Here is a 27,127-nt window from a genome sequence, read left to right on the forward strand (position 1 = left end):
GTAAAATAGAGATAATAGTACCAGTCTTTTGCCGCGGCAGCGTGGTGCATCCGGTGCGGAGAGTCCTTTGTCCTGGGAAACGGAGTGCGGCCGGAAAGGGGGCCGCCCCCACGCCCTTCACGCAACGCACGTTCGTGGGGAACCTGGCGCTAAACCATTAGTAGACGACCTGCTTCTGGGTCGGGGTTTCGTACGTAGCAGAGCAGCTCCCTCACTGCGATCTATTGAAAGTCAGCCCTCGACACAAGGGTTTGTATTTTAAAATAATAATAAAAAAAAAAGTACCAGTCTTGTAAGGTTATTGTTAAGAACTGCTTGATATCACACATGAAAAGAGCCTAGAATACTACCTAAGTCATGGTGAATGCTCCTAAATATTAGCTCTTATGTAGAGAGAAGGGACAGGGTAGCACTACACCTACAGTAGCTCAGTTCTTAGACCCAGCGGCACAGGTTGGGCCTTTAAAAATCAGACACATTATGGGGGAGTCACTTTTATTTTTTTTATTTTATTTTTATTTTATTTTAAATTAATTAATTTATTTATTTTTTACATATTTTAATGATTTTTTTTTGCCCCCCTCCCTCCCTCCCCCATATCCCCTCCCTCCCCATAGTTTTATGTCCATTGGTTGTACTTATATGCATGTATACAAGTCCTTCGGTTGATCTATTATCTCCCCCAGATCCTCCTCCCCTCCCCGCTGTAATTTGACAATCTGCTTGTTGCTTTACTGTCTCTATATCTATCTTTTGGTTCATCAGTTTATAATGCTCTTTATTATCCACAAATGAGTGAGGTCATGTGGTGTTTGTCTTTCATTGATTGGCTTATTTCACTCAGCATGATGTTCTCCAATTCCATCCAGGTTGCTGCAAATGATGAGAATTCCTTCTTCTTTATGGCAGCATAGTATTCCATTTTGTAGATGTACCATAGTTTTTGGATCCAATCATCTGCTGACGGGCACCTAGGCTGTTTCCAAATTCTGGCTATTGTAGATTGTGCTGCTATGAACATAGGGGTGCATATATCCTTTCTGATTGGTGTTTCTAGTTTCTTGGGATATATTCCTAGGAGTGGGATTACTGGGTCAAATGGGAGTTCCATTTTCAGTTTTTTGAGGAAACTCCACACTGTTCTCCACAGTGGTTGCACCAGTCTGCATTCCCACCAGCAGTGCACGAGGGTTCCTTTTTCTCCGCAACCTCGCCAACACTTGTCGTTTGTCGATTTGTTGATGTTGGCCATTCTGACAGGTGTGAGATGGTACCACATTGTTGTTTTGATTTGCATCTCTCGTATAATTAGTGACTTTGAACATGTTTTCATGTGCCTTTTGGCCTTCCTTCTGTCTTCTTTTGAAAATATTCTATTTAGGTCCCTTGCCCATTTCTTAATTGGATCATACATCTTCCTTTTATTTAGTTGTATCAGCTGTCTGCAGATGTTAGAGATTAAACCTTTATCAGTGGTGTTATTTGCAAATATGTTCTCCCACACTGTGGGCTTTCTTGTTGTTTTGTTGATGGTTTCTTTTGCTGTAAAAAAGCTTTTTATTTTGATGTAGTCCCATTTGTTTATTTTCTCTTTAGCTTCCATTGCCCTAGGGGCAGTATCAGTGAAGAAGTTCTTTTGGCATACGTCTGAGATTTTGCTGCTCAGGATGCTTCTAGTATTTTTATGGTTTCCCGTCTGATGTTTAAGTCCTGTATCCATTTTGAGTTTATTTTTGTGTATGGTGTAAGTTGGTGATTTAGTTTCATTCTTTTGCATGTGTCTACCCAATTTTCCCAACACCATTTATTGAAGAAACTGTCTTGACTCCATTGTATATTCGTGCCTCCTTTGTCAAATATTAATTGAGCATATTGATTTGGGTTGATATCTGGGTTCTCGATTCTATTCCATTGATCTATATGTCTGTTCTTGTGCCAGTACCACGCTGTTTTGAGAACAGTGGCTTTGTAATACAGTTTGAAGTCCGGTATTGAGATCCCTCCTACTTTACCCTTCTTTCTCAGGATTGCTGTGGCTATTCGGGGTCTTTTATTGTTCCAAATGAACTGTTGGAGAGTTCTTTCTAGGTCAGTGAAATATGCCCTTGGTATTTTAATGGGGAGTGCATTGAACCTATAGATTGCTTTAGGAAGTATGGACATTTTGATGATGTTGATTCTACCAATCCATGAACATGGTATGTTCTTCCATCTCCTTACATCATCCTCTATCTCTTTTTTCAATGTCGTGTAATTTTCTGCATATAGATCCTTTACTTCCTTAGTTAAATTTATTCCTAGGTATCTTAATTTTTTTGGTGCGATGGTAAATGGAATTTCTTTTTTAGTCTCTGTTTCTGTAGTTTCACTGTTGGTGTATAGAAATGCCATGGATTTCTTGGCGTTAATTTTGTATCCTGCTACATTGCCAAATTCATTTATTAAGTCAATTAGTTTCTTAATGGAGTCTTTTGGGTTCTTTATGTACAATATCATGTCATCTGCAAATAAGGATAACTTTACTTCTTTTCCAATTTGGATGCCTTTTATTTCCTCCTCTTGTCTAATTGCAATGGCTAGTACTTCCAGTACTATGTCAAACAGGAGTGGCGAGAGTGGGCATCCCTGTCTTGTTCCTGTTCTTAGAGGGAATGGTTTTAGTTTTTGCCCATTGAGTATAATGTTGGCTGTGGGTTTATCATATATAGCTTTTATTATGTTGAGGTATGATTCTTGTACTCCCACCTTGTTAAGAGTTTTTATCAGGAAAGGGTGTTGGATTTTATCGAATGCTTTTCTGCATCAATTGATATGACTATATGATTTTTATCTTTCAATTTGTTTATGTGATGTATCACGTTTATTGATTTGTGGATATTGTACCATCCTTGCATTCCTGGAATAAATCCTACTTGGTCATGGTGTATGATCTTTGTGATGCTCTGCTGGAGCCGATTTGCTAGGATTTTGTTGAGGATTTTGGCATCTATGTTCATGAGGGATATTGGCCTGTAATTCTCTTTCATTGAGTTGTCTTTATCTGGTTTTGGTATTAGGGTGATGCTGGCTTCATAGAAGGAGTTTGGAAGTGTTCCTTCCTCTTGAATTTTTTGAAAAAGTCTGAGGAGGATAGGTTTTAGTTCTTCTTTGAATGTTTGGTAAAACTCTCCTGTGAAGCCATCTGGCCCTGGGCTTTTGTTTGCTGGAAGCTTTCTGATGACTGTTTCAATTTCTTCCCAAGTCACTGGTCTATTGAGATTTTTAGATTCTTCCTGATCGAGTTTTGGAAGTTTGTATTTTTCTAGGAATATGTCCATTTCCTCCAGGTTGTTCAGTTTGTTGGAATAGAGTTGTTCGTAGTATTTTGTAACAATCCGTTGTATTTCGTTGGGGTCTGTTGTTATTTCACCTCTTTCATTTCTGATTTTGTTTATTTGGGTCCTCTCTCTTTGTTTCTTAGTTAGCCTGGCTAGAGGTTCATCTATCTTGTTTATTCTTTCAAAGAACCAGCTCTTGGTTTTGTTGATCTTATGTATTGTTTTTTTGGTCTCTATGTCGTTTATCTGTGCTCTGATTTTTGTTATTTCCTTCCTTCTGCTTACACTGGGCTTTTCTTGTTGCTCCTTTTCTAACTCTTCGAGTTGTAGAGTTAGATCATCTGTTACCCTTTTTTCTAGTTTTTTGCAATAGGCTTGTAAGGATAGGAACTTCCCTCTCAAGACTGCTTTTGCTGTGTCCCATTGATTTTGGATTGTTGTGTTTTCATTGTCATTTGTTTCCAGGATGTTTTTAATTTCTTCCTTGATTTCTCTGGTAACCCAGTCCTTGTTTAATAGCGTGCTGTTTAGTCTCCATGTGTTTGATTTCTTTGGATTATTTTTATTGTAGTTAATTTCCAGTTTTATGCCATTATGGTCTGAGAAGATACTTGATATGATTTCTATCTTCTTGAATTTGAAGAGACTTTGCCTATGACCCAAAATGTGTTCTATCTTTGAGAATGTCCCATGTGCACTTGAGAAGAATGTATATTCTGTGGCTTTGGGGTGGAGTGTTCTGAAGATGTCAATTAATTCCATCTGGTCTAGTGAGTCACTTAGGATTGATATTTCTTTTCTGTTTTTTTGTTTAGATGATTTGTCGAAGGGTGACAGTGGGGTATTAAAATCTCCTACTATGATTGTATTGCTATTAATCTCTCTCTTAATGTCCTCCAGTAGTTTTTTTAATGTATTTGGTTGCTCCTGTATTGGGTGCATATATATTTACCAGGGTTATTTCTTCTTGTTGGATTGTTCCCTTTAGTATTATGAAGTGGCCTTCATTATCTCGTGTTATGTCCTTCACTTTGAGATCTAATTTGTCAGATATAAGTATTGTTACCCCAGCTTTTTTTTCATTTCCATTTGCCTGGAAAACTTTTTTCCATCCCTTCACCCTCAGTCTGTGTGCATCTTTTGTTCTGGGGAAGTCACTTTTAAAATAGGCCACCTTGGTTGAGAAAATGCCTTCCCATAGATCCTACGTTTAATATTTGAATTTCATTTTATAGCAATAGACTACAAGGGTCAACAAAGCGATTCTGTAAGTATACTTTATGTAAGTGTGCTTGCCACAAATATATGCTTGTCATCCTTGTTGCCCCAGTTAACTCTACTATAAAGCAGTTTTGAATGGTCTGCCTAAGTGTGAATGGGGCAGATGGGAAGGGCAAGTGTTTGACGGGAGAAGCTGGATAAGCAAGAGGCAGGGTTATCAAAATCAGAAGGAAGCAAACTCATAGAGTGAAACCCTATAAAAAGCTTCCAAAAGTTCATCTTAGCTCAATCTCCTTCGGTAGCTAGGCAAAAATGGCTGCTTTAAATAGGGTTATATAAAAATATGTTGCTCTCCAGGGTTTGGACTCATGTCTGTGACTAATACAGTATACATTTTAGTTTGTGATTGTATGGTTGTATTTCCATGACATGGGACTAGATTAAACTATCCAGGGTTTGAATACAATTTGCACTCTTCTGAGGTCTAATCAGGAATTTGCTCATTTGTAGCAATAAAGGTTGCTATTGCTACAAAAATGGTTTCTACAAATGGTTTTTCTATTTTTTTAAAGTTATAATTGAAAGGAAGGAATCCTGATTTAGTCTCTACCCTAGCCACCTACAAAGGCAGGCAGAAAGACACAGACAGGACAACGGAGCATGCAGAGGAGGTCACCTGCTGGCTGCCATGTGCCCGACAGGGAGGTGGAGTAGGGGGTGGAGAGAGTGCGATCACTTTTTTTGGGCAGGTCCGAGAATGCTCCTTTTCCCGTCGCTTTTATACCAACAGATACAAACAGAGAAAACACTGGTGAAACAGTGGCCATATTTAGGCTGGTTCTAGAAGGATAAAGGGATATTTGCAAAAAACATATCAGAGTCCCCCTTCCCTGCCCCTCCATCCTCAACAGCAAATCACTGTATGGTCAGAGAGGGTGGTGTGTCATAGCCTGTTGTTGGTCTTCAGGTCAGACTCCCGCTGTTTATTAGGTGCAGCTGATCTTGGGGTGTAGTACTTTCTAAACATCAGGGATCAAGACTATATATCATCAGTTGGAAGACATAAAAAATGACTTTGGTTATAAATAGAGAGAAAAGACACACAGACAATCAACAGGAGGGAGTCATGCAGACCCTCCCAATGGCTTATCACCTGCCACCCAACAGGAGCAGAGCAGCATTCTCCTTTGGGACCAACTATGAGAAAATCTTGCCATTATTTCCTCTTCCGAGTCCCCTCATACTGAAAAGGTTCTGGAAAACTACCAAGGAAATGCAAGAAAGTACAGAAAATAGGATATAAAAATTAAATATCTGCCGAAACCGGTTTGGCTCAATGGATAGAGCGTAGGTCTGTGGATTGAAAGGTAACAGGTTCAATTCTGGTCAAGGGCATGTACCTTGGTTGCGGGCACATCCCCAGTAGGGGGTGTGCAAGATGCAGCTGATCAATGATTCTCTCTCATCAATGTTTCTAACTCTCTATCCCTCTCTCTTCCTCTCTGTAAAAAAATCAATAAAATATATTTTAAAAATTTAAATATCTTCCACTACCTGAAAACAAACCTATGCCCACAGATTATTTCCCCATCTTATCCCTCTTCAATCTTGTCTTATCTTTTTCCTTGAGAACCTATGATTGAGAACCCTGTAGGACTTAGTAAATAATCGCATACTCCTAGGTCAGAGGAATCCTCACTTCATTGAGCCCAGAAAGACTATGTGGGGCCAGCATACAGATCTTAGAGAACTAGTGGGATAGGGAAGCAATTCCCCTATCTGTTCCCACTTCTCATGACAACCTAATTGTAAACCTAGGCTGGATAATGAGGAGTTTGCCTGTAGGATGCACTTCTGAGATCAAAAGACAAAAGGGTGGAGAGGGAAGAACCAAATGTATACACAGGAAGGTAAAAAACAGAAGTCACAGATAACCACATTATTATTCATTTCCCTCTCATACTATGACCTAAGTAAAAACTGGTTCTGGTGCCAACTCAGCCATCAATGCTGTGCTTGCCATACCCTCCTGCCTCTCTTGAACCACTTCAAGAGAAACACAAAGTGAATCATGATAAGGTGCTGCCAGTCAGCCCCTGCCCAATTCCTAAAGGGTGTTAAATGGGGTTGGCAGTTAGGGTGAGTCAGAAGCAGAGGGCTCCAATGCACCACTGGAGTCCCTCTGACCATAGGTTTCTGTAGCATCTGGCATTGCTTTCCAATATTTTATTTTTTTAGAGAGACATTTACAAGGCCAAGATTCATGAAACCATTCCTGCTTTAGTGTTGAGAAAAAAATTATATGTGAATACAATACATTTCACATGGATGTAAGAACTGTGAATTATAATTCACAGCCAAGTAAATTTACAATTCCCAAGTCTATATAACAAGAAGCACACAGGATCTAACAGGATTTTCATTGCTCATGGTTTATCATTTATTCACCCAGGTGCTCTTTCTAAGTGTCATCTCTGGGACCCACTCTGCAGAAACCATGTTTGGATTCAATGGCTCTAGTCTGCTGCCTGCACAGCTTACCAGTATTCTACTTCACTAATTTTGACCATCTATTTACCCAGGTGACAAGATAGCTGTTCATCTACATGTAGTACTGTGGATGAGGCCAGAGGGGCCAGATCCTTCTAAACATGAAAAACACAAGAAAGCCCATAAGCACTAAGCTCCTTATATCCCTCAGGAAGGCTGCATCAGGCAGTGAGCTGATGTGCCAATCTTCACCAGGACAGAGGCCTCAGCTGGGCCAGGCTCCTCGGGTCACACTTCCTGCCCTTAAGACTTCTTTGCAAGCTCACCCACAGTGGCCCAGGCACATGCCATTGAGTCATTTGTTCACCCCTCTGCATGTATTACAGTTACCCTCCTTTCCTCTCTGCTCTCCCTCTCTGATGCCTTCGTGAGTACTGTGAGAATCTGAAGTTCAGGAGGTCTAGGTTAGAGTTCATGTTCCCCTTCTGTGATCCTCAACTGAAGATTACCTTTTAATTATACCTTCCACGTAGACTTTAAAGAAAGGGTGAGGAAAGAAAATGGTAGTAAATTTCTATTGAGCACTCTTGAACAAATCTCATCCGAGCAGAGGGAAAGAGGCAGCTTGGCTTCATGAGTTTGGACATTGTTCCCAAGCTTCCATCTCAGCCTCATGAGCTTGCTTTTAATGCGGCATTTTATTAAAAGAAAGGTTGGGGGGGGAGAAAACATTACCCACCCAGTCACTCCTCAGTGCTTCCCAGCAATAGCTGTCACTCTATAGCATAAGAAGTTATCAAAGGCATATTCCTTTGACCTCTCAAAATCTTAGTCTTAAATGATACTAACCCACAAGACAAGTCCAGTGCACTCACTGGAGCAGGAACTTGTTAGCTGTGATGTGGAGGAGGTACAATAGAGGCCCCCTGATGTTTCTTATTATCAACCAGTGCCATTCCTCCTCTTTCTGTCCTATTCTGTACTGCTTATGAGAAGCAGCTTTCTAGGAGATCCTACAACTAACTACTTCAGTGAAAATTTCTAAAAAGAGTATTTTAAATGTATACAAAACACAAGAAAATGCCAAATTTCTCGACCTAGTTCAAGGAGAGCCTAGGAAAGTCATCTGCAACACACAAAAGCAGCTTTATAACAAGAATCTTTGTCTAGGTTCTGAACCAAATAAAAATTATAGTTCAAGTCATTTCTTGGATAATATTTTCCTATTTAACATGGTCATAAGGACACATATGAACAAGAAGTCAACTTGGAATAAACTGTAATAGCAAAACCCCAAAGGTACCTGAATAATTAATCACATAGTTCCTGCTAGTTTCATAATATTGACAGCCCACCCTGCTAACTGGTTTCTCAAATCCCAAGGAGTTAAACAAATCATGCAATACAAACAGTATTGTTTATTACACTTTTATCAGCGTCATTGTTCAAATGGGCACAGAGATGCCCTATCTTAAGCTGGGATTCTAGAGTACAGGCCTCTACCTTGGCGGCTCAGAAGGAGGAACAGAGTGGAAAGGCCTGGGGTGCAGCACCCATTCTGGTTTCTGGATAGTTCCTTTACCTGTTTCCACTGTGGGGTGGGAGCAGGGAGACCCTGATCAGGTAGGCAGCAGGACGGCTGGCTGACCCCATGCTCTTGTGTTGGCTGTGACACACAGGCCAAATATGGGTGGGGGACAGGACACGGGAGACAAAACAAAATAAAATATGTTAAAGTAGAAGGTACAAAAAAGGTACTTGTGGAAGACAGACAGACATCAATATACTGGGATGGTGGTGAAGACAGAATTTTTAGAAAGCTTTGCTTATAAAGGAAAACAAACACCCTGTTCCACAAACCAAAAGCAAATGTAAACAAATAAAAAAGGAAAAACAAAAGCTGTAATTATCATTATCCTTTTCCTTAGCTCAATGTTATAAGCCTAAACTATTGTACTAATTCTGATTTGGAAAACTAATCTTTCACTCAAAATGAGGAAGAGGCAAACTTCCTCTAATGGAGAATAATTCCAGCCTTCCCAAGGTGGGTGGGACCTGGGCTGCCAGAGCCAACAGGGAATGAATATTATCATCTTTTTTGTGAGCCATAACCAATGGCTAGATGTGAGAAGTTGATTAAGGCCAGACTCCAAGCACAGTCAGTAAGTCAGTGCCCACCCTAGTCTGTCCACAGGAACAAGCATTAATGCATGTGGAGAAGATGAAGAAAGCGGGAAAGGATGCAGAGGATGGGTTCTCTCAAACCACCAGGAACTTTCACAAGAAACTTGCAGTGTAAATTTCAAAATCCCAGCATTTCCTCTTGAAAGAAGTCTTAATGACTTTTAGATAAGCAGGAGGAGAGACAAGGCTTTCTGAAGAATCCATTAAGAATCTTTAAAATGTTCATATTCTCAAAAAGAAAAAATAAGTTCATATTCTCAACTTAGTTCAAGGACAACCTACTAAAGTCATCTGCAACACAAAAAAAGCAGTCTGTAACAAGAATATTTGTTGATAAGAAACAACTGAACATCCAGCATAAAGGAGAGTTAAGAGAAGCATGGCACACACTTAAAGGTGCTTGTAAAGAGTTTGGAATGATGTGGGAATATGATCAAAGTTACATGAAAAAAAGCAGAATGGAAAAGTGTATGATAAGAATGGACCTCAACTATGAAAATAAGAATACATTAAAGAAAAAAAGATCAGAAAGAACTATAACAAAATATTAACAGAATTGGAGATATTTTAATTACCCTTTATCACTTTTTAACATCTTTCTTAATAAGCATGTATGTTTTTAATAATTTAAATGTGAACATATACGTATGAATAGGTGTATACATATAATTTAAAAATCCCTCTACAGAATTTTGTCACAGATACCTCAGACCTGAATGGTGAGGATGAAGCAGTACTGAAAGCATGAGGAACTTCTGAAATGTTCTCTTCTGCCACAGTTAAGACATGGGGAGAATCAGACACCAGTCTTGAGCCCATGATTCCTCGGGTCTGTAAAATATCCCATCTCATTCAACTGAAAAGGTACCTCATTCCTATGTAGCCAGATCAACTGTGGATGAGCAAGGCATGAGATGCGTTTACCTGTCTCCTTATGCCAGTGGACTGTGGAGGTGCATTCTCTTCAAACTTGGCCAACAGCTGGGTTGCCATGTACTTTACTTTGTTCTGGTTGCTGAGTGTGACATCAGTCCTCCTGTCAGGCAGAGTACTCACTAATGTGGATCTTCCTCTGCACACACCGGGTACTTCCTCCTGATCAATATCAACACCAAAGAACCAGCCTCTGTTAGAGAAGCCCCCAAATGCCCTTCCCTCAAAGGAAAAATACAGCTAGGACTTGGCATAGTGGCTAGTATTTCTGCTTTAGATTAACTGTAACAGCTCTCCTCAAAGTTCTAATCTCAAGATGGAATACAAAGAGGTACTCAGACTTTTACTGGGATTATCACACCCCAGGAAAGCCAATGCCCTTTGCCAGATGTGTGATTCCAAAGAGACAGGAAAGCTCTGGTGCAGGTGTGTGTGTGTGTGTGTTCCTTTGAACGCTCTCCAAAAAAAAATAAACAAAGGCAAAAGCCCACAGAAAAAGCATCTGCTCACAAAAATTCTCATAGCCCAAACTGGTTTGGCTCAATGGATAGAGCGTCGGCTTGGGGACTGAAGGGTCCTGGGTTCGATTCCGGTCAAGGGCATGTTCCTTGGTTGCGGGCTTATACCCAGTACGGGGTGTGCAAGAGGCAGCTGATGAACCCCCCAGTAGGAAGTGTGCAAGAAGCAGCTGATCGATGACTCTCTCTCATCAATGTTTCTAACTCTCTCTCTCTCCCTTCCTCTCTGTACAAAATCAATAAAATATATTTTTTTAAAAATTCTCATAAAGGGTTAATATAAAAAGATCTAGCAACATCAATTTGAAAATTACGGTTTTAAGACAAAAAGGGCAATTGAGTATAACCATTCTAACAAATCCCATATAATTCTCACCTCTTCTGATTGATTGGTCTTTCTCCTTTTTCCAGCACCATCCAAGTCTTTTTCCTTCTTATCCTATACCAAGAGAGTAGCCAAACTGCATTATTCTAGTCACTATATATTGCCATTGGATATACAGCTGGTAAAAAACAACAACCTTTTTCATTTACCTTGGGAGAACGCTTCCGAGAGATGGTCTGCCCAAGTTTGCTTAGGAAGGAGATAGGAGATTTGGTGCTGGCTATCAGGACTGCTTTCTCTTCAGCACTCAAGTCCAAGGCATCTGTGAACAGAAAGCAATTTTCCACCATAGCATTAGAGGGGGCTTCAAAGTACTGACCAGAACTGCCTTGCCTGCAGGTGGCTCCCAGAAACTCCAAAAGCTCTAAAGGTTTATCTGCTATGACAAAAGTATGAGGAACTAAAGCAGGAAATTTTACAAAGAAAGTGCATTCTTAGATTTATACACTGAGCCTTCTTTTTTCCATCAACATAAACAATACTAATTCTTTCCCCTTGTAAGTCACAAAAACCCCCACTTTTGCTTTTTGTTTTTTGTTACAGTAGTGTTGAAGCCTCACCTTTGTGATAAACTTTCAGGGCAGAGAGAAAGGGAGGGAGGACGGGATCACTGGTTTGGTGTATGCATACCCCATGAACTTGGTTGCACACTAAGGGGGCTGCTCTCCATGAATGTGTACATTGATGTTAGAGTTGTGGACCTCTGTTGTAAAGACTGTGTATCTAATCAGAAAAAGCTACAAACACTTATGAGAATACATGGGCTAGGAGATACTGGTGAATCACAAACTGTGGATTCCAATGTTTTATTAGTAATAATAGCAATTTTTTAAAATAATTGAAACTAATAATATATTGCTAACATTTATTAAGTGTTTTCATTTTGCAAACATTCTTCTTAGTATATCACAATCTAGTTATATATAGAAAAAGCCCCACTTTACAGATGGGAAAACTGAGCACAGGAAAACTGAGTAACTAGCCTAAGGTTTAACAGATATTAGTATTAGGATGTAAACCCAGGTCAACACTCTTAATCATTATGCTATTCCAAAAGACAATAAGTGACAACAGAAATATTTTTTGTAGCATGCTGACAGACTGAGGTATTGGGCTGAGAGTCAAGGAAGATTTTTGGAAAACACTAAAATGTAGAAGAAAGAGAAGCCAAAGAAGGAACAGTTACTGAAGGAAGAGAACGAAGCCAGTCCAGTACAGGATCACAGAAGCCAAGGAAAAGAGAGTTTCAGACAAAAGATGTCATTCCACAATGCTGAACAATGCAAAAAGCCAAGGGCATAAAAGATGAGAAGTGAAAAAAACAAGAATTTGGTGATTCTTCATTACCAAGGAGAACAATCTATCAGAGGAATAATGACAGAAGCCAGGTTGCAAAGTGTTAAAAGTTTAGGCAATTGAGGAAGTAGCCCACTTAAAAAAAAAAAAAAAAAAAAAAAAAAAAAAAAAATATATATATATATATATATATATATATATATATATATATATATATTATTGATTTTTTATAGAGAGGAAGAGAGAGGGATAGAGAGTTAGAAACATCGATGAGAGAGAATCATTGATCAGCTGCCTCTTGCTCACCCCCTACTGGGGATGTGCCCATAACCAAGGTACATGCCCTCGACTAGAATCGAACCTGGGACCTTTCAGCCCGTGGGCCGATGCTCTATCCAGAGCCAAACCGGTTTCGGCATAGCCCACTTTTTTTTAAAAAGGTGGTTCAGCCAGGCCAGTGTGGTTCAGTGGTTGAGTGTTGACCTATGAACCTGGAGGTCCCGCTTTGATTCTGGGTTGCGGACTCGAACCCAGTGAAGGGCGTGCAGGAGGCAGCCTATGGATGATTCTTTCTCATCACCGATGTTTCTACCTCTCCCTCTTTGAAATTTAAAAAAAAAAGTGTGTGTATATATCTTATCTAATAATTAATCATCACTCTAAGACAAAATATGCAAATTAACCATCACTCCGCAACAAAATGGCAGCGCCCATAGCCACAAGATGGCAGTGCCCAGTCCTCTTAGCCCCTCTGGGGTCCTCAAGTCCGCCCAGCAGAGGCAGTCCAGGGTGGTGTCTAGCTGGGAGGCGCCCACCCACCACACAGCGATCCCTGCCCAGTCGCAGCAGCCCAGAGTGTCTGGCTGAGAGGCGCCAGCGCCTTGCGCCATTCCTCGGCCACAGCGGCAGTTTGGCTGGGGTCTCAGAATGGCAGGGCCACGTAACAAAGTCGCAGATCCCCCGGAAGCTTGGCTGGGGTCTCAGGCTGGTAGGGCCGTGAGATCTTCAGGTCAGATGCGGCATCCTGGGCTGGGGCCACGCACCCACACTATGCTGTTCCAGGCCAGGCTGAGATGGCAGCCTGGGCTGGGGTCTCAGTCTGGCCAGTATGTGATCCCTTTTCAGTGGTGGCTGGCTGCCTGAGGTCTCAACCATTGAGTCACACCAGCCAGGCAGACATGGAGGAATCTTAAATGTTTCTTTTTTTAATAATATATATTTTATTGATTTTTTATAGAGAGGAAGGGAAAGGATAGAGAGCTAGAAACATCTATGAGACAGAAACATCGATCAGCTGCCTCCTGCACACTCCCCACTGGATATGTGCCCCCAACCAATGTTCATGACCAGAATTGAACCTGGGACCCTTGATTCTGCAGGCCAATGCTCCATCCACTGAGCCAACCCAATTAGGACTGCCCAATATGCTAAAGAAAAAACCCTATCTAATAAAGAGGGAATATGCAAGGGAGGGCATTTGGGGGTGACCAGGATATCAGGGGAGGGCAGTTTTGGACAATCAGGCTGGCAGGGGAGCAGTTAGGGGCAATCAGGAAGGCAGGCAGGCAAGTAGTTGGGAGCCAGCAGTCCTAGATTGTGAAAGGATGTCTGACTGCCTGTTTAGGCCCGATCCATATCTAAACAGGAAGTCAAACATCCACCAAGGGGTCCCAGATTGGAGAGGGTACAGGTTGGGCTGAGGGACACCCCCCACGCATGAATTTCGTGCATCAGGCCTCGTGTGTGTGTGTGTGTGTGTGTGTGTGTGTGTGTGTGTGTGTATAAGGCTGGTTCAGAAAGAAAGAGTATGAGAAAATAATAGTCAAGAGAAAAATTCTGGGTAGAAATGGTTTTTACATATTTATAGATATAGTGAGAAAGATTTGGGTAAGAATGAGTGGTTGAGAAGGAAAAAACAAGAGCAAAATCCCAGGGACTTAACCCTGATAGCTGGTTAGTAAAAACAGTAAAATTTGCTTTTGTGGGTGCTCATATAGGACACAGGGAAAGAAAGAAAGCCAGGGAACAACAGAGAACATGAAAGACACCCACACCAGAGCCCTTAGTCCTTACCATTAGAGGGGAGTGAGTCTTTGAACATCTCATAGAACTGGGTCAGGTACATCACCATGGACAGCTTGTCAGGCTCCCCGACCGAGGCCATCTCTTTGCCTGTCATGATGGGAGAAATGCCCAGTTCCTTTTCAGCAATATCAAAGGCCAGTTGGTTATTCTTCTCCACATTTTGTTCATCCAAAGAATTAAAATCTCTGAGAAACAGGGTAAGAAAAACTTATCAAGAATAAGTGTTTTCCCCACACCAGAAAACAGTATTAAGAAGTCATCTCATTTCTTGGTTGCTCAGCTAAAATCCTATGTGCAGTGCTTCACTGAAATCTGAGAGCAAACTTGAAATATAAATCATTCTCAAGGAGAAAAAATGATTAAAGATCTACTCATATAGAAAAAAAAAAAAAAAACAGAAGGAAAGTTAAAAAAAACTATCCTAATTTTTCCAATTATATAAATTTCTTACTAAAATGTAAGCTCAATAAAGGAACTATCATTAATATTATTCCCTTGCATCTTGTGTGTGATCTATGTTTATTAAACTAACCAGAGGCCCAATACATGAAATTCGTGCAAGAGTAGGCCTTCCTTCCCCCAGCTGCCAGCACTGGCTTCCCTCTGGCATCCAGGACCCCGGCTGGCTTCCTTCTCTCTGGAGGCCCACAGGCACCCAGGACACGGGTTGACTTTCCTCTGGCCCTGGCTACCTCCGGAAGGACATCCAGTCTAATTAGCATATACCCTTTTATTATTAAAGATGTTAAATAATGATAAAAATCCTATTTGGATCAGACTATTTTTAAAGTCCTGGGATTATTATGCATAGTGAATGTCCTTTGGACCTGACAAACTATTTTAGATGTGTTAAATCATCTCTGATAAACCTTACTCAGCATTCTATTTTAAAGGGAATTCCAAAACTTTGAGGAAAAGATTTTTTGAAAAAATTGCTAAATTTCTTAAAATTTCCCAAGTATTTAGATGAACAAACATTTCCCACTGGCTTTCAAGCTTCTTACTACTCAATCATAAGCAACAACTGAGAATGTTCTTCTTCAGGTGATTTCAGATGAACTGGGAAGGCCTTACATTGTGCTAACCTACTGACTCCATTTCAAAAAATTCCTTAAACCTCATAGTCTACAGGCTCATCTTGAATGAAGTCACCATGATTTAAACAGTGCCAAATTACCTATTCACTGCTCTGTCTTCTGTTACGAGAAAATACCATAAGCCTTCTCCAGACAGCCTTTGGCCTATTCTAACAGGAATGTGTTCCTCACCTTACACTCACCTCTCCACCTTACCTCTCCCTGAGTTTTGTGTGATTGACGAAGTATGTTAGAAGAAAGTGCAATCCTTAACATAAGAGAATACTGATGAACCATTACAAGGTGGGGAAGCACTAATTGTTTTGTTTTGTTGGTAGTGCCTGACACATTTGCCATTAGCCACTCAAATGTTCTAGCCAGTTTTCCTCATGACCAATAACATTTGAGAGATAGTTGGCTGAAACAAAGAGTTCATGAAGTTAATATACCCAGGTGGGTGTTAAGAACCAATTTTTGAAGTCAGTTACTACATCTTTTTTTTTTTTTTTTTTTTTTACTGTCTTCTTTTGGGAATAGAACTGATTCACCTGGCCCTTCTTTTAAGCACTTCTTTGTCATTTATCACAATCTTTCTCAAGCTCTCCCACTTTCTCCTAACAGGCCAGCAAAGGGCATTTGGCTCAGGCGGACTAGAAAGTCCTGAACGAAAAAGTGGCCCCAGACTCATTTCATGGAACAGCCTGCGATCACCCTATCCAGCATAACAGGAGGCAGCCACACCTGAGGGTGAGACAGCAGGCCAAAGATAACAATGGCTGCCTACAGCCCACAGCCCACAGCTTCAATGGCTAGCACCAATCAGTCTGAAACACAATGAACTCTATCTAAGCAGACTAGAACACTAACAACCCCCAGGCTCTGCCCCTTGCGATATTTGTGCATAAAATTCAACCCCAAGGACAGTGAGGGCTGAGTCCTAACCTTCCCGGGTTATGGCTCCATCCCCCATTTCCTTTAATAAACTTCCCTCCTACTTGCCCGTTGTGTCAGCCTACTTGGTGTACCAGTTAATAATGGTGAATTTTGTAATCAAAGCACATGTGCCATTAATTGGAACAAGTGGTAATCTGAAGGAGCAAGGTCTGGCGAATACAGCGGGTAGGTTAATATTTCCTAGGCAAGCTTTTTTTTTTCCTTTTATAATAAATCTTTATTGTTCAGATTATTACAGGAGTTCCTGCCCCAACAGCAATAAAGGCTCCCATAGCTCCCCTCCACCTGGTTCCCCACAACACACCCTTACTCCCCACCACTGTCTTCATCCACAGATAAAAGATTTTTGTCCAATCTCTTCCCGCACTCCTCAAACCCCTCCCCACTGAGAATTGTCAATCCACTCCTTTTCTATGTCCCTGATTCTATTATATTCACCAGCCTATTCTGTTCTTCAGATTTTTTATTCACTTGATTTTTAGATTCACTTGTTGGTAGGTATATATTTGATGACTTTTTGTTGTCCATAGTTTTTACTTTTTCTTCTTCTTCCTCTTCTTAAAGAATACCCTTCAGCATTTCATGTAATTCTGGTTTGGTGGTGATGAACTCCTTTTGATTTCTCTTATCTGTGAAGCTCTTTATCTGACCTTCAATTCTGAATGATACCATAGCTTTGCTGGTAGAATAATGTTGGTTGTAGATTCTTGCTGTTCATCACTGAATATTTCTAACCACTCCCTTCTGGCCTGCGTAGTTTCTGTTGTGAAATCAGCTGACAGTTGTATGGGTACTCCTTTGTAGGTAACTTTTTCTCTTGCTGCTTTCAAGATTCTCTTTTTGTCTTTTGCCCTTGACATTTTAATTATGATGTGTCTTGGTGTGGTCCTCTTTGGATTCCTCTTGTTTGGGGTTCTGTGGGTTTCCTGAACTTGTAAGTCTATTTCACCAGGTAGGGAAAGTTTTCTGTCATTATTTCTTCCAATAAGCTTTCAATATTTTGCTCGCTCTCTTCTTCTGGCACCCCAAAACTCCAGAGGTTGGTACGCTTAAAGCCGTCCCGGAGACTCCTTACACTATCCTCACACTTTCGGATTCTTCTTTCTTTCTGCCTCTCTGGTTGGGTGTCTTTTGCTTCCTCATATTCCAGATCTTTGGTTTGATTCTTGGGGTACACTGATCTACAGTTGAGTTTCTGTATATTCTTTATTTCAGACAGTGTATGCTTAATTTCTGACTGGTTCTTTTCCATTTTTTTGGTATTCTCATTAAGGTCCTTGAAGGTCTCTTCAAGTTCTCAGTGGTTTTCAGAAGATTCTTGAGTAACCTTATAAATGTGGTTCTGAACTCTGTGTCATCCAGTACTTTCCTCCATCTCTCCCATTCATGACATGCTTCTATGTCTCTGCATTTTGGCTGCCTCCCTGTGTTGATGGAGTGGCTTTGTGAGGTAGGTGACCTATAGGGGCTAGTAGCTCAGTTCCTCAATCACTCAAGGTGGTCACTCTTGGTACACCCTTTTGTGGGCTGAGTGCAAAGTCTTGGTGTAGTTAAGCCTTTATTGCTGTTGGTACACTGGGAGGAATTGACCTTCAGGCCAATTGGCTGTGGGGACCTGCTGTGTCTGTAACAGAAGAACTGCTGCACTGCAGACATGCTTATGGTGCAGGCCTTGTTTCAGTGGGGCTTTGGTGCTCACTGAGTCTGCCTCCCAAATGTGTCACTTATGGATGTGAGGAGTTGAAATCTGGTGTCTCACACTGACCACTAGATACACTGGCTTCTGGATCTCCAATGGGGTGCAGTTCAGCTACTGTCTGAGGCCACCCTGCAGAAGCTACAGTGAGAGCCACAGTCCTCTCCTCCCTGCTTGGAGCTTGGAGCTGTCTGCACCAGGTTGCAAATTTGCTAGGTTAAACTGCAATAGAGAAGCCATTCATATGCAAAAGCCACTGCTTGGAGCTTGGGTTTGTTTGTAGATTGTGCGGGGCAGAGCTCAGGGCATCACTAGGTTGAAGCATGGTCAATAGCGATGGCTGCCCATCCACAGTCTCTGCCTCTCTGACCGCGTCCCCGTGTCTTGAGCCCCAGCACAGCAAACAATTATTCCTGTGCACAGCTCTGCAAGCAAGCCACCCTCACTTTCCGACCCGATGGCAAACAGTCTAGCTTCTCCCCAGAAACTGGATTTCAGAGAGATTGGGAGCTTATCTCTCTTTGGGTTGAAGAAAGCAACGCCCTCCGCCAGCCAGGAACCGCCTCAGATGTATCATGCGCGCCCCTATACCTCAGTTTTTCAGCGTTTATGCACTGAATGTTCTTTTCTCTTTCCGTTGTAGAACTTCCACTCAGCTAGCTTTCACGTGGTTCTGGGTGATAGACATTTTGTCTTTTAGTTTTAGCTGTTTTTCTTTTTAAAAAAAATATATTTTATTTATTTTTTACAGAGAGGAAGAGAGAGGGCTAGTTAGAAACATCGATGAGAGAGAATCATCGATCAGCTGCCTCTTGCACACCCCCTACTGGGGATGTGCCCTCACCGATGTACATGCTGTTGATCGGAATCGAACTCGGGACCTTCCAGTCCGCAGGCCAATGCTCTATCCACTGAGCCAAGCCGATTTTGGCTAGTTTTAATTTTGAAATTGTTGTGCACGGCAGAAGTTCAGATGTTTATGTACGCCGACATCTTAGATCTCCCCTAAGGCAAGATCTTTTGACGTGTCTTTTACTAGTTTTAAACTGTGTGACAGTGCATCATCATGAAGCAAAACTACTTTGCCATGTCCTCTGGCACATTCTGGCCTTTTCATGATCAAAGCATGGTTAAATTGATTATTTGTTATTGGTAGCGATCAGTATTAACGGTTTCACCTGGTTTTAGTAGCTCATAATACACCACACCTTCCTGATTGCACCAAATGCAGAGCATTGTCTTCTTTCCAAAGCAATTTGGCCTTATAGTAGATGTTGATGGTTGACCTGGATCAACCCATGATTTTGTGCATTTGTGATTCTCAAAATAAATCTACTTTTCATCGCCAGTCACAAGTTGATGCAAAAAATTACTTTCTTTTGTGCTATTGAAGCAACATTTTACTGATGACTTTTTGGTTTTCCATTTGTCTTTCGTTCAGTTGATGTGGCACCCCATTTTCCTTCCTTTAAAATCTTTCCTATTGATGTAAACAATCTGAAATTATTTTCTGAGCAATGTTTAATCTTTCTGCAAGTTGTTTTTGAATTTAACATGCATCTTCATCCAACAATGCTTGTAATTGTTGTCTTCAAACTTTTTCGGTTGACTTAGACATACTTTGTCTTTCACATAGAAATCACCACTTTTAAAGTGTTTAAACCAGCATTCACGAGTATCTTGAGATGGAGCATGTTCACCATAAGCTTCAGCAGCACTTTTCTTCAAAATAAAGTAACGAATTAAAACTTCCCGCAAATACTCTTTTTTTGGGCACAAAATTCAATATTTTTAAGCATAAAAATATTTATGATGTTAACACCTTCAGAAAATTTGACATATGAAGTTTTGAAACTTGTCATTACAACAAAATAGCATACATATCAAATCACATATATATCAACATATGTGTAACTCCATCTATTGAAAAAAATCTGATTAACCAGTACACTTAGAAAATCCTTGAGCGACTCCAATCTTACACCTTCACACCCCCTTCTTTTCCTTTTTCCTGGTGGGGTAAGCCCTTCTGTCATCTGTGCGTAAACTAAGGTAGAAGATCATAGAGGTCACTTACTTTTATCCAAACCAATCAGAAATCCCCATTCCTAAATCACATTATACAAAGGCTATTTTTACAGCTCTTGCCTCATTAACTCATAACCCAATATAAATAGGAACTAGGTCCTTTATGATTTCTTAAGGAATTCTTAAAATAAACTCACCAAAATTGGGCCTTTAAGTGAACCTTATAAAAGAATAGGCAGCCAAAATAATTCAAATGCTCTGCTTCTGTTTCCAAATATTCTTGTTTGGGGGAATGCCCATGGTAGAAACCTGAGTGCACTAGTATCCACAGGTGACTTGGGGTCATCCTGTTGTACTGATTTTGCACTTGGATGAATCAAGAATGGTAAAAATAGGGAGATATTACTGGTGTAGGTGGGTGAGATGATCTGAGTTTTGTAGGACTGACAAAGTATCTTAGCAGGAAGTGCAATCCTTAACATAAGAGAATACGAATGAACCATTATAAAGCTGGGATGCACTAATTGTTTTGTTGGTAGTGCCTGACACATTTGCCATCAGCCAGCCAAATGTTCTAACCAGATTTTCCTTATGACCAATAACATTTGAGAGACAGTTGGCTGAAATGAAGAGTTCAACCTGTGGCCAGTAAACAGAGTTTTCCATTATGTAAAGTTAATACACTCAGGTAGGTGTTAAAACCAATTTTTGACCTTTTGAGTGCTGTTAAAAACACAGCTAATCGTTTCTTTGTTGAACTACATAATACTTAACATTCAGAGTTTTCAATGTAATTAAGTCTAAATTAATCATTGCTTTATAGAGAAAGTATCTTACTATGCATTTTGTTCTAGGAAAAAAGTACAAATTTGGCTACTTGATAGCAGGGTACTGTAAGATCCTTAGGGAATATAAAATGAAACAGAAAGTCTGGTCACAACTTACATCAGATCAGGGCGATATCTATGGATAATTGCACATAGGGCCAGACCACTTTTCCAAGACATAGTGAGATCTGTCACATTGACTCCTGAGTAGCCATCTGTCTGCCTTTGGCACCAACAAAGCAGTTTGCTAGAACGAGGTACAGACTCTAAAAGAACAAAAAAAATATTAATGAAAGTGTTGTCACTTGGTAGCATTAATATGGGATCCTCTTTGTACCACACATATCAGTTTGAAAAATTATTGAAGGTAGGAAGAACACAGTTGTCAGGCATCATGATAAACCAACTATGCATATCATAAAATTCTTATGACCATAATGCAAGGTAGGTGTTTGTTACCTTTATTTCATAGACAAGGAACTGAAGTTCATATACTATATAACCTGCTCATTACCACACACTTCACAAATGGCAAAGATTGGACTGGGACCCAGTTGTACCTGACCCTAAAGTGATATTTCGACTAATTATGGTCCACTGTCCTGTTTCCATCCTCAATATCCATACCATAATTAGGCCTTTACAACTGTTAGCTGACTATTACAATGCGATTTGCCTTCTCCATGCCATCTTACATGTAGAGGTATACTCACATCACTCTCCTTTAAAACAAATCTTCAGGGGTCCACAATACACACAAAATATGAAATGGCCTTTATTTCTGTCACTGTATCCTGGCTAAGAGGTCCCTCCACCCCAACTGGTGGGTGGAGTTATGACTTTACCAGAGTCTGCAGCCGAGACATCACTGAGACATTGAACCTCCAATCAGAGCGTGCCGACTGCCCTGGCGCCCATCCCTTCCCATTCATCCTTGGGCCCAACCCTTTCTGTTCCCTGAAGAGGCCATCTCAGCCCCTCCAGTGCCGCTGTTTTTCACCCCCTCCTCCCCATCCCACCACTCTCCGTCTGCAGAGGCAGCCCAGTTGAGTCCCTCATTCTCCTCCTCCCCCTCCTCCAATTCTCTACCTCCTCCATAATGAATCTCACTTGTTACTGTGGAATAAACCTCCCCTTTAATGTGTCTTGGTCTCCAACTCCCGTTTCCTGCGCCTTGAACTTTTCATTGGCAATATCATAGTACTCAATTAAAATGCCGCTATTTCTTCCATAAAGCCTTACCCCCAAAACCTTAGCTGGCATGTGTATGTACCCACATGCTGCCCTTTTCTTTTTATCAATAGCATCTCTATCTGATTTCTTTTTATTTCCTCATAATACCTTAGATTAAGGTTTCTTAACCTTGACACAACTGATATTTTTGGCTGAGAGCTGATTTGTGTACATTAGGAGGTTTAGCTGTATCCTTGGATGCTAGTAACATCCTTTTCAACTCAAGACATTAAAAAATGTCCCCAGAAACTACCAAATGTCCTTTAAGGGGAAAAATCACGTCTGATTGAGAACCACTGCCTTATGCAGTACTATGTACACTAAGAGCTCAATAAATTACAGATGTTTCTGGATAGGTTCAAAAGGGCATTATCAGAACTCACCATTGCGAGTCAACTTTGGGATAGTTTGGGAATTCACCAGGTTCTCCATTTCCAGATGAATATCTTTCGTTTCTCCAGTATCATATAAATGGCGCACCTGGCAGAAATGTAAAACGTTGTAAAGAAGGAAAATAAAACAAGTAACAAATTCCCACCTGAGAAGAGAATGACAGATGAAAGTCTGTAATAGCAGACTGGGCAAAGTTTAGATAAAAGTTATGATGATGACCTAGGTTACATATAAATAAATACATAAGTTGTGCTAAAAATTCACTACTCAGCTATAGAAGTCCTTTTGATAGTTTTTGTTGGACCTATTTTCAAAAAAAATTTTACTTAAAATTTTTTTTTTATTGATTTCAGGAGAGACAAACATCAATGAATGGACAGAATCATCGATCAGCTGCCTGCTGCATGCCCCCTACTGGGGATCAAGCCTACAACCTTGGAATGTGCCCTGACCTGGAATTGAACTGTGATCTCTTGGTTCACTCTACGCTCAACCACTGAGCCAAACTGGCTGGACAAAATCTACTTTTTAATTGATAATACATAGTGTAAAATGATGCATTTTTGTAAATAAATGTCCTATATAATAAAAGCCTAATATGCTAAGTGTCTAGCCATCCGTTCAACCAATCAAAGCATAATATGCTAATGATATGCTAAGTCAGCTCGACTTCTTGTGATGTCATGCACTGACCACCATGGGGCAGAGAGCTGACTGGTCAACCACTTGCTATGATGTGCACTGACCACCAGGGGGCAGACGCTCCAACTGGTAGGTTAGCCTGTTGCTGGGGTCCAGCCAATCTGGACTGAGCAAGACAGGCTCTGGAGCCCTCCCTGGTTCCTCCTGGCCCACTGGTGGGGTCCCTGGACCTGACCTGCACCCTCTCACAATCCAGTACCCCTCTGGGGATGTTGGAGAGCAGGTTTTGGCCCCATCCCACAGGCCACACTGAGGGACCCCATGAATTTGTGCACCCAGACTCCAGTACCCATATAACAACCCAGATCAAACTTTACAACATCTCCAGGCTTGCAGTCAGTATTCTGATCCCAAAGGTGACCACTATTCTGACTTCTATCACCAAGGATTAATTTTGCTTGTTTTTGAACTTTATGTAAATGAAATTATAAAGTACATATTCTTTTATACATGGATTTTTTTTTTTGCACAGTGTTAATGACTAAACAATTACACTAGAAAACTGGCAAATATGTTGAACAGAATATTTTCGAAAAACTGATGGGCTCTTTGGGATAACTCTGCTCTATAAATTATCATAACGTCTGTCTAAACTATGTCATTCTTAATGTAATTATAAGGCATAAGATATTCTGAGAAATAACTCAGTACAAAAATGACCAACAATAACTTTTAATTGTAGCAAGTGTCTTATCTTTTAAAGTTCTTTCCAGCTAATAATCCCAGTTGTCCTCACAATGATACTGTCTGTGAGTAGCAGGGATGATCACTTTAACTTTACAAATAAAAGAAACTGAGGTTTGCAGTGTTATAGCAATAGTAATAAGGATAAAATGTAATATAGAATAATTATTAAAGTGTGGAATTGAAGTGTGATATCTGAAAATATGGAATGTAATGTAAACAAATTGATAAGCCCCCTTGAGTGGCCTGTATGTAGAAAATAATAAAGTGATCTGTACCCCTTATATAAGACCAGATAGCAAGGCTCCTGGGACCCACTGATAAGACACACTGAAGACACATCTGAGCACTGAAGACACATAAAAAGAGCAAGCTCCAGAGAAGATCAGAGATGCTCCTTCTGCTCTTCCACAGACGGTCGCTCTCCACTTTCTCCACCTGCACCTGTCAAAGCTCTGCCCAAGCCGTGAGCCCCATACCATGAGCCTTGGATCGTTAACCATCGCGAGAGGCCTCAACTAAAGCGGAGCCACAGCTGCAACATCCTCCGTGAACCGTGTGTGTGTGTGTGTGTGTGTGTGTGTATCCCCGGTTGGCCTGTTGAGGTCTGGAACCCACCAGGATTCTGGTAAATAAACCGTGAGTGATTTGTGCATTGCATGTTTGTCTCCTGTATAATTTATGCTCGGTGGATTATTAAGTACCTTGGGTTGTACGTTTCAGATTTCTGGCTGAGGCACCATAGGTCACCTGTGCATATGTCCCTTATGGAATTATTGGTACACAGAGAAAGTGAAATAACCAGTCCAAGTTACAAGAAATTGTTGGTAATAATGCAAGTGGAAGTCACATTTCCTCACTAGTGAACAAGTACTCTTTCCCTACAAGATACAATTTGAATCAGGAGACCTGGAATAAAGCCCTGGGTCCATAATTTTTGTCATGTTTGATCTTCTGGCAAGTTATCCAACAACTCTCTGCCTTAACTGCTCAATTTATTGATGGGAAATAATATGTACTTCAACCAAATCAGAGAGACATCTACATGAACCTACTCGAGGAAAAGGTTGCCTATATGTTTGTTATTAATAAGCAAATTTCAAAGGACCCAGATATAGATCACTGACTAGAAGACACTTACCTGGGTTGGCCGGAGAAAGTTGATGTTAATATTGGGATATCTGGTGACAGGGTCTATGCTGTATTGGCTGAAATTTTTACTCACATTCTCAGGGGTTGTCTGAGGCAGCAACCTATAAATGCTTTCCCTGCAATAACACAGCAATATACTCAGGGCATGACAAGCATCACGAACATCTCCTTCTCCTTTGAGACTATTTCTATTTTTTGACAATCCCCAAATTATCTGAAGGATGATAAATCTTCATCCTTGACTGGTTTCCTCCAATCCTACATCAGCTCTTCCTTCCCATTCCCACTCACTCAGTGATTCCACATGCCTGGTTAAGGGCCAACGAGAACAGCTAAAACATTGCTGTAGGCAGAGATAAAAACGTTTGACCTTAATTTAAAAGGCAAATAATTTACTGTTTTGTTTTTGCAAGTTTGGCAATATTTAATATGTAAGAGAATCACAGATGAAAAAAGAACTTGTCATCTAATTACCCAGAGTGCTTTAAGTAACAGACTAAAAATGACATCAACCACCAATTTCATCCAGGAAATCTTGTTTCTCTAGTTTTTCAGGTTAAGGTATTTGTACTTTTATCAGCAAATCCCAGGATTCTTACCTTATTTTAAATAATCTGCTTCAAAATATCTGACATTTGAAAACATGAGAAATGTTTACAAGCAGCTTGGTATCTTCCTTTGAATTCAAAGTCACTTTTAATCTCAACTCTTATTTGAGTATGTCCTCTATTGAAAGAGGAAATTTAGGGATAAAATATGAAAGATTTAGGAAATTTTAGAAATTTTGGAAATTAAGGGGACCATGGAGGAAAACACCAGGCTGCAGAGCAGCAGGAAGGTACATTTCCATAGAATGGAGGAGCTGGAAAGCTGCAACAGGTACATTTCCATAGAACGATAAAGCTGTGAACAGCAAAAGGTCTATATTTACAAAATAAAGAGAAGGAAGCCATTTATTCAGAGGGAGAAGAAGAAAGCCCAAAGGGAATGGAAAAACAACAAGGAAGAAGGGGAGGAGAACCTCACATGGGACATGTGAGGTTTAACCTCTGAGCCCAGGCGTTACCATAGTAACCAATCTAAGGGAATAGTGACCAATCAGAGGGAATATCAAGGCACCAGGATCTGCAGTCTTTATAAGCCATAGGGAAAAGGAACTCAGTGGGAGTCCATTATGTGGGACTCTTTCCCTCTCCCCATGTGAGAGTCTGTACTTGTTCTTCAATAAATCTCCACCTTTGCTATACCACTTTCTGTCGGTGGATTAATTCTTTGATTCAGGCAGACAAAGTGTCTGGCTTCCAGTCCAAAAATTCTGTATCACTAGTACCACGCTGATTTCATTAATTTACATCTTTCTAATTTAAGGAGAGGATTTAATGTACTATTTTTATGTATTTGTTTGTGTGATTGTCATAAAGGACACAGATACCATCCTTCAATGATATAAAAAGATTCAGATACCATTAGTCTGCAACAAATTTAGTTTGAACAGGGATAAGAGAAAAACACTTAAATAATCTTTTTATTTTACAATTTCTTGAATAAATATCTTGTCTTTCCTCTCTTGAATAAGAAAACATCTTTAATTAAAACAGAGAGATAGAAAGAAGAATGAATTTGTGTTCTGTCTTAAGAGCAAACCACTCATCACTCCCAGTTTTTTTTCTCACAAAAGGACTCTTGGTTACTTCCCATTACCTCTCTGCCAGGACTTCTAAGGGACTTGTTCCTAAAGACCAACTTCGTACCATCCAGGCGGAGTCCATGGCAGCTAGAAAGCCCCGGGCAATTCCTGTTCCCATTGGCCAGAAAGGCTACCAAGGAGATATAAAACAAATAATTAAAATAATTTATATTTTAAAAGAGAGAAACTATACTAAAGAACTAAGAAAGAGATTGCTATTGAAAGTACCATATTGTCCGGCATATAAAACAACCGGGCGTATAAGA

The 27,127-nt window shown here is 40.5% G+C and overlaps 1 protein-coding gene and 1 long non-coding RNA gene across 19 annotated transcripts in view; one reads left to right on the forward strand and one right to left on the reverse strand.

Annotated features, from left to right (window-relative positions):
* MICAL3 (microtubule associated monooxygenase, calponin and LIM domain containing 3) overlaps positions 1-27,127 on the reverse strand; it is a 262,563-nt gene that overhangs the window by 140,697 nt on the left and 94,739 nt on the right. For 11 of the 18 annotated variants that reach the window (XM_045588548.1, XM_045588555.1, XM_045588551.1 and 8 more), the window contains 10 exons: positions 26,876-26,991; positions 25,164-25,290; positions 22,627-22,723; positions 21,129-21,276; positions 14,418-14,614; positions 11,198-11,310; positions 11,040-11,102; positions 10,137-10,307; positions 8,611-8,694; positions 5,215-5,313 (listed from right to left, as the gene is read on the reverse strand). In XM_045588548.1, coding sequence (XP_045444504.1) covers positions 5,215-5,313; positions 8,611-8,694; positions 10,137-10,307; positions 11,040-11,102; positions 11,198-11,310; positions 14,418-14,614; positions 21,129-21,276; positions 22,627-22,723; positions 25,164-25,290; positions 26,876-26,991 — 1,215 coding nt within the window. Of the gene's footprint in view, positions 1-5,214; positions 5,314-8,610; positions 8,695-9,545; positions 10,044-10,136; positions 10,308-11,039; positions 11,103-11,197; positions 11,311-14,417; positions 14,615-21,128; positions 21,277-22,626; positions 22,724-25,163; positions 25,291-26,875; positions 26,992-27,127 lie in introns of those variants that run through there. The other 7 variants (XM_045588553.1, XM_045588556.1, XM_045588558.1 and 4 more) reach the window with 4 other exon arrangements.
* LOC118728796 lies at positions 19-7,649 on the forward strand. The gene is made up of 4 exons (XR_004991003.2): positions 19-249; positions 1,079-1,080; positions 5,469-5,480; positions 7,639-7,649. It is a non-coding gene; the product is annotated as an uncharacterized LOC118728796 (long non-coding RNA).

Source organism: Pipistrellus kuhlii, unplaced genomic scaffold (genome assembly GCF_014108245.1).
Source record: "Pipistrellus kuhlii isolate mPipKuh1 unplaced genomic scaffold, mPipKuh1.p scaffold_m20_p_3, whole genome shotgun sequence".
Lineage (NCBI taxonomy): Eukaryota > Metazoa > Chordata > Mammalia > Chiroptera > Vespertilionidae > Pipistrellus > Pipistrellus kuhlii.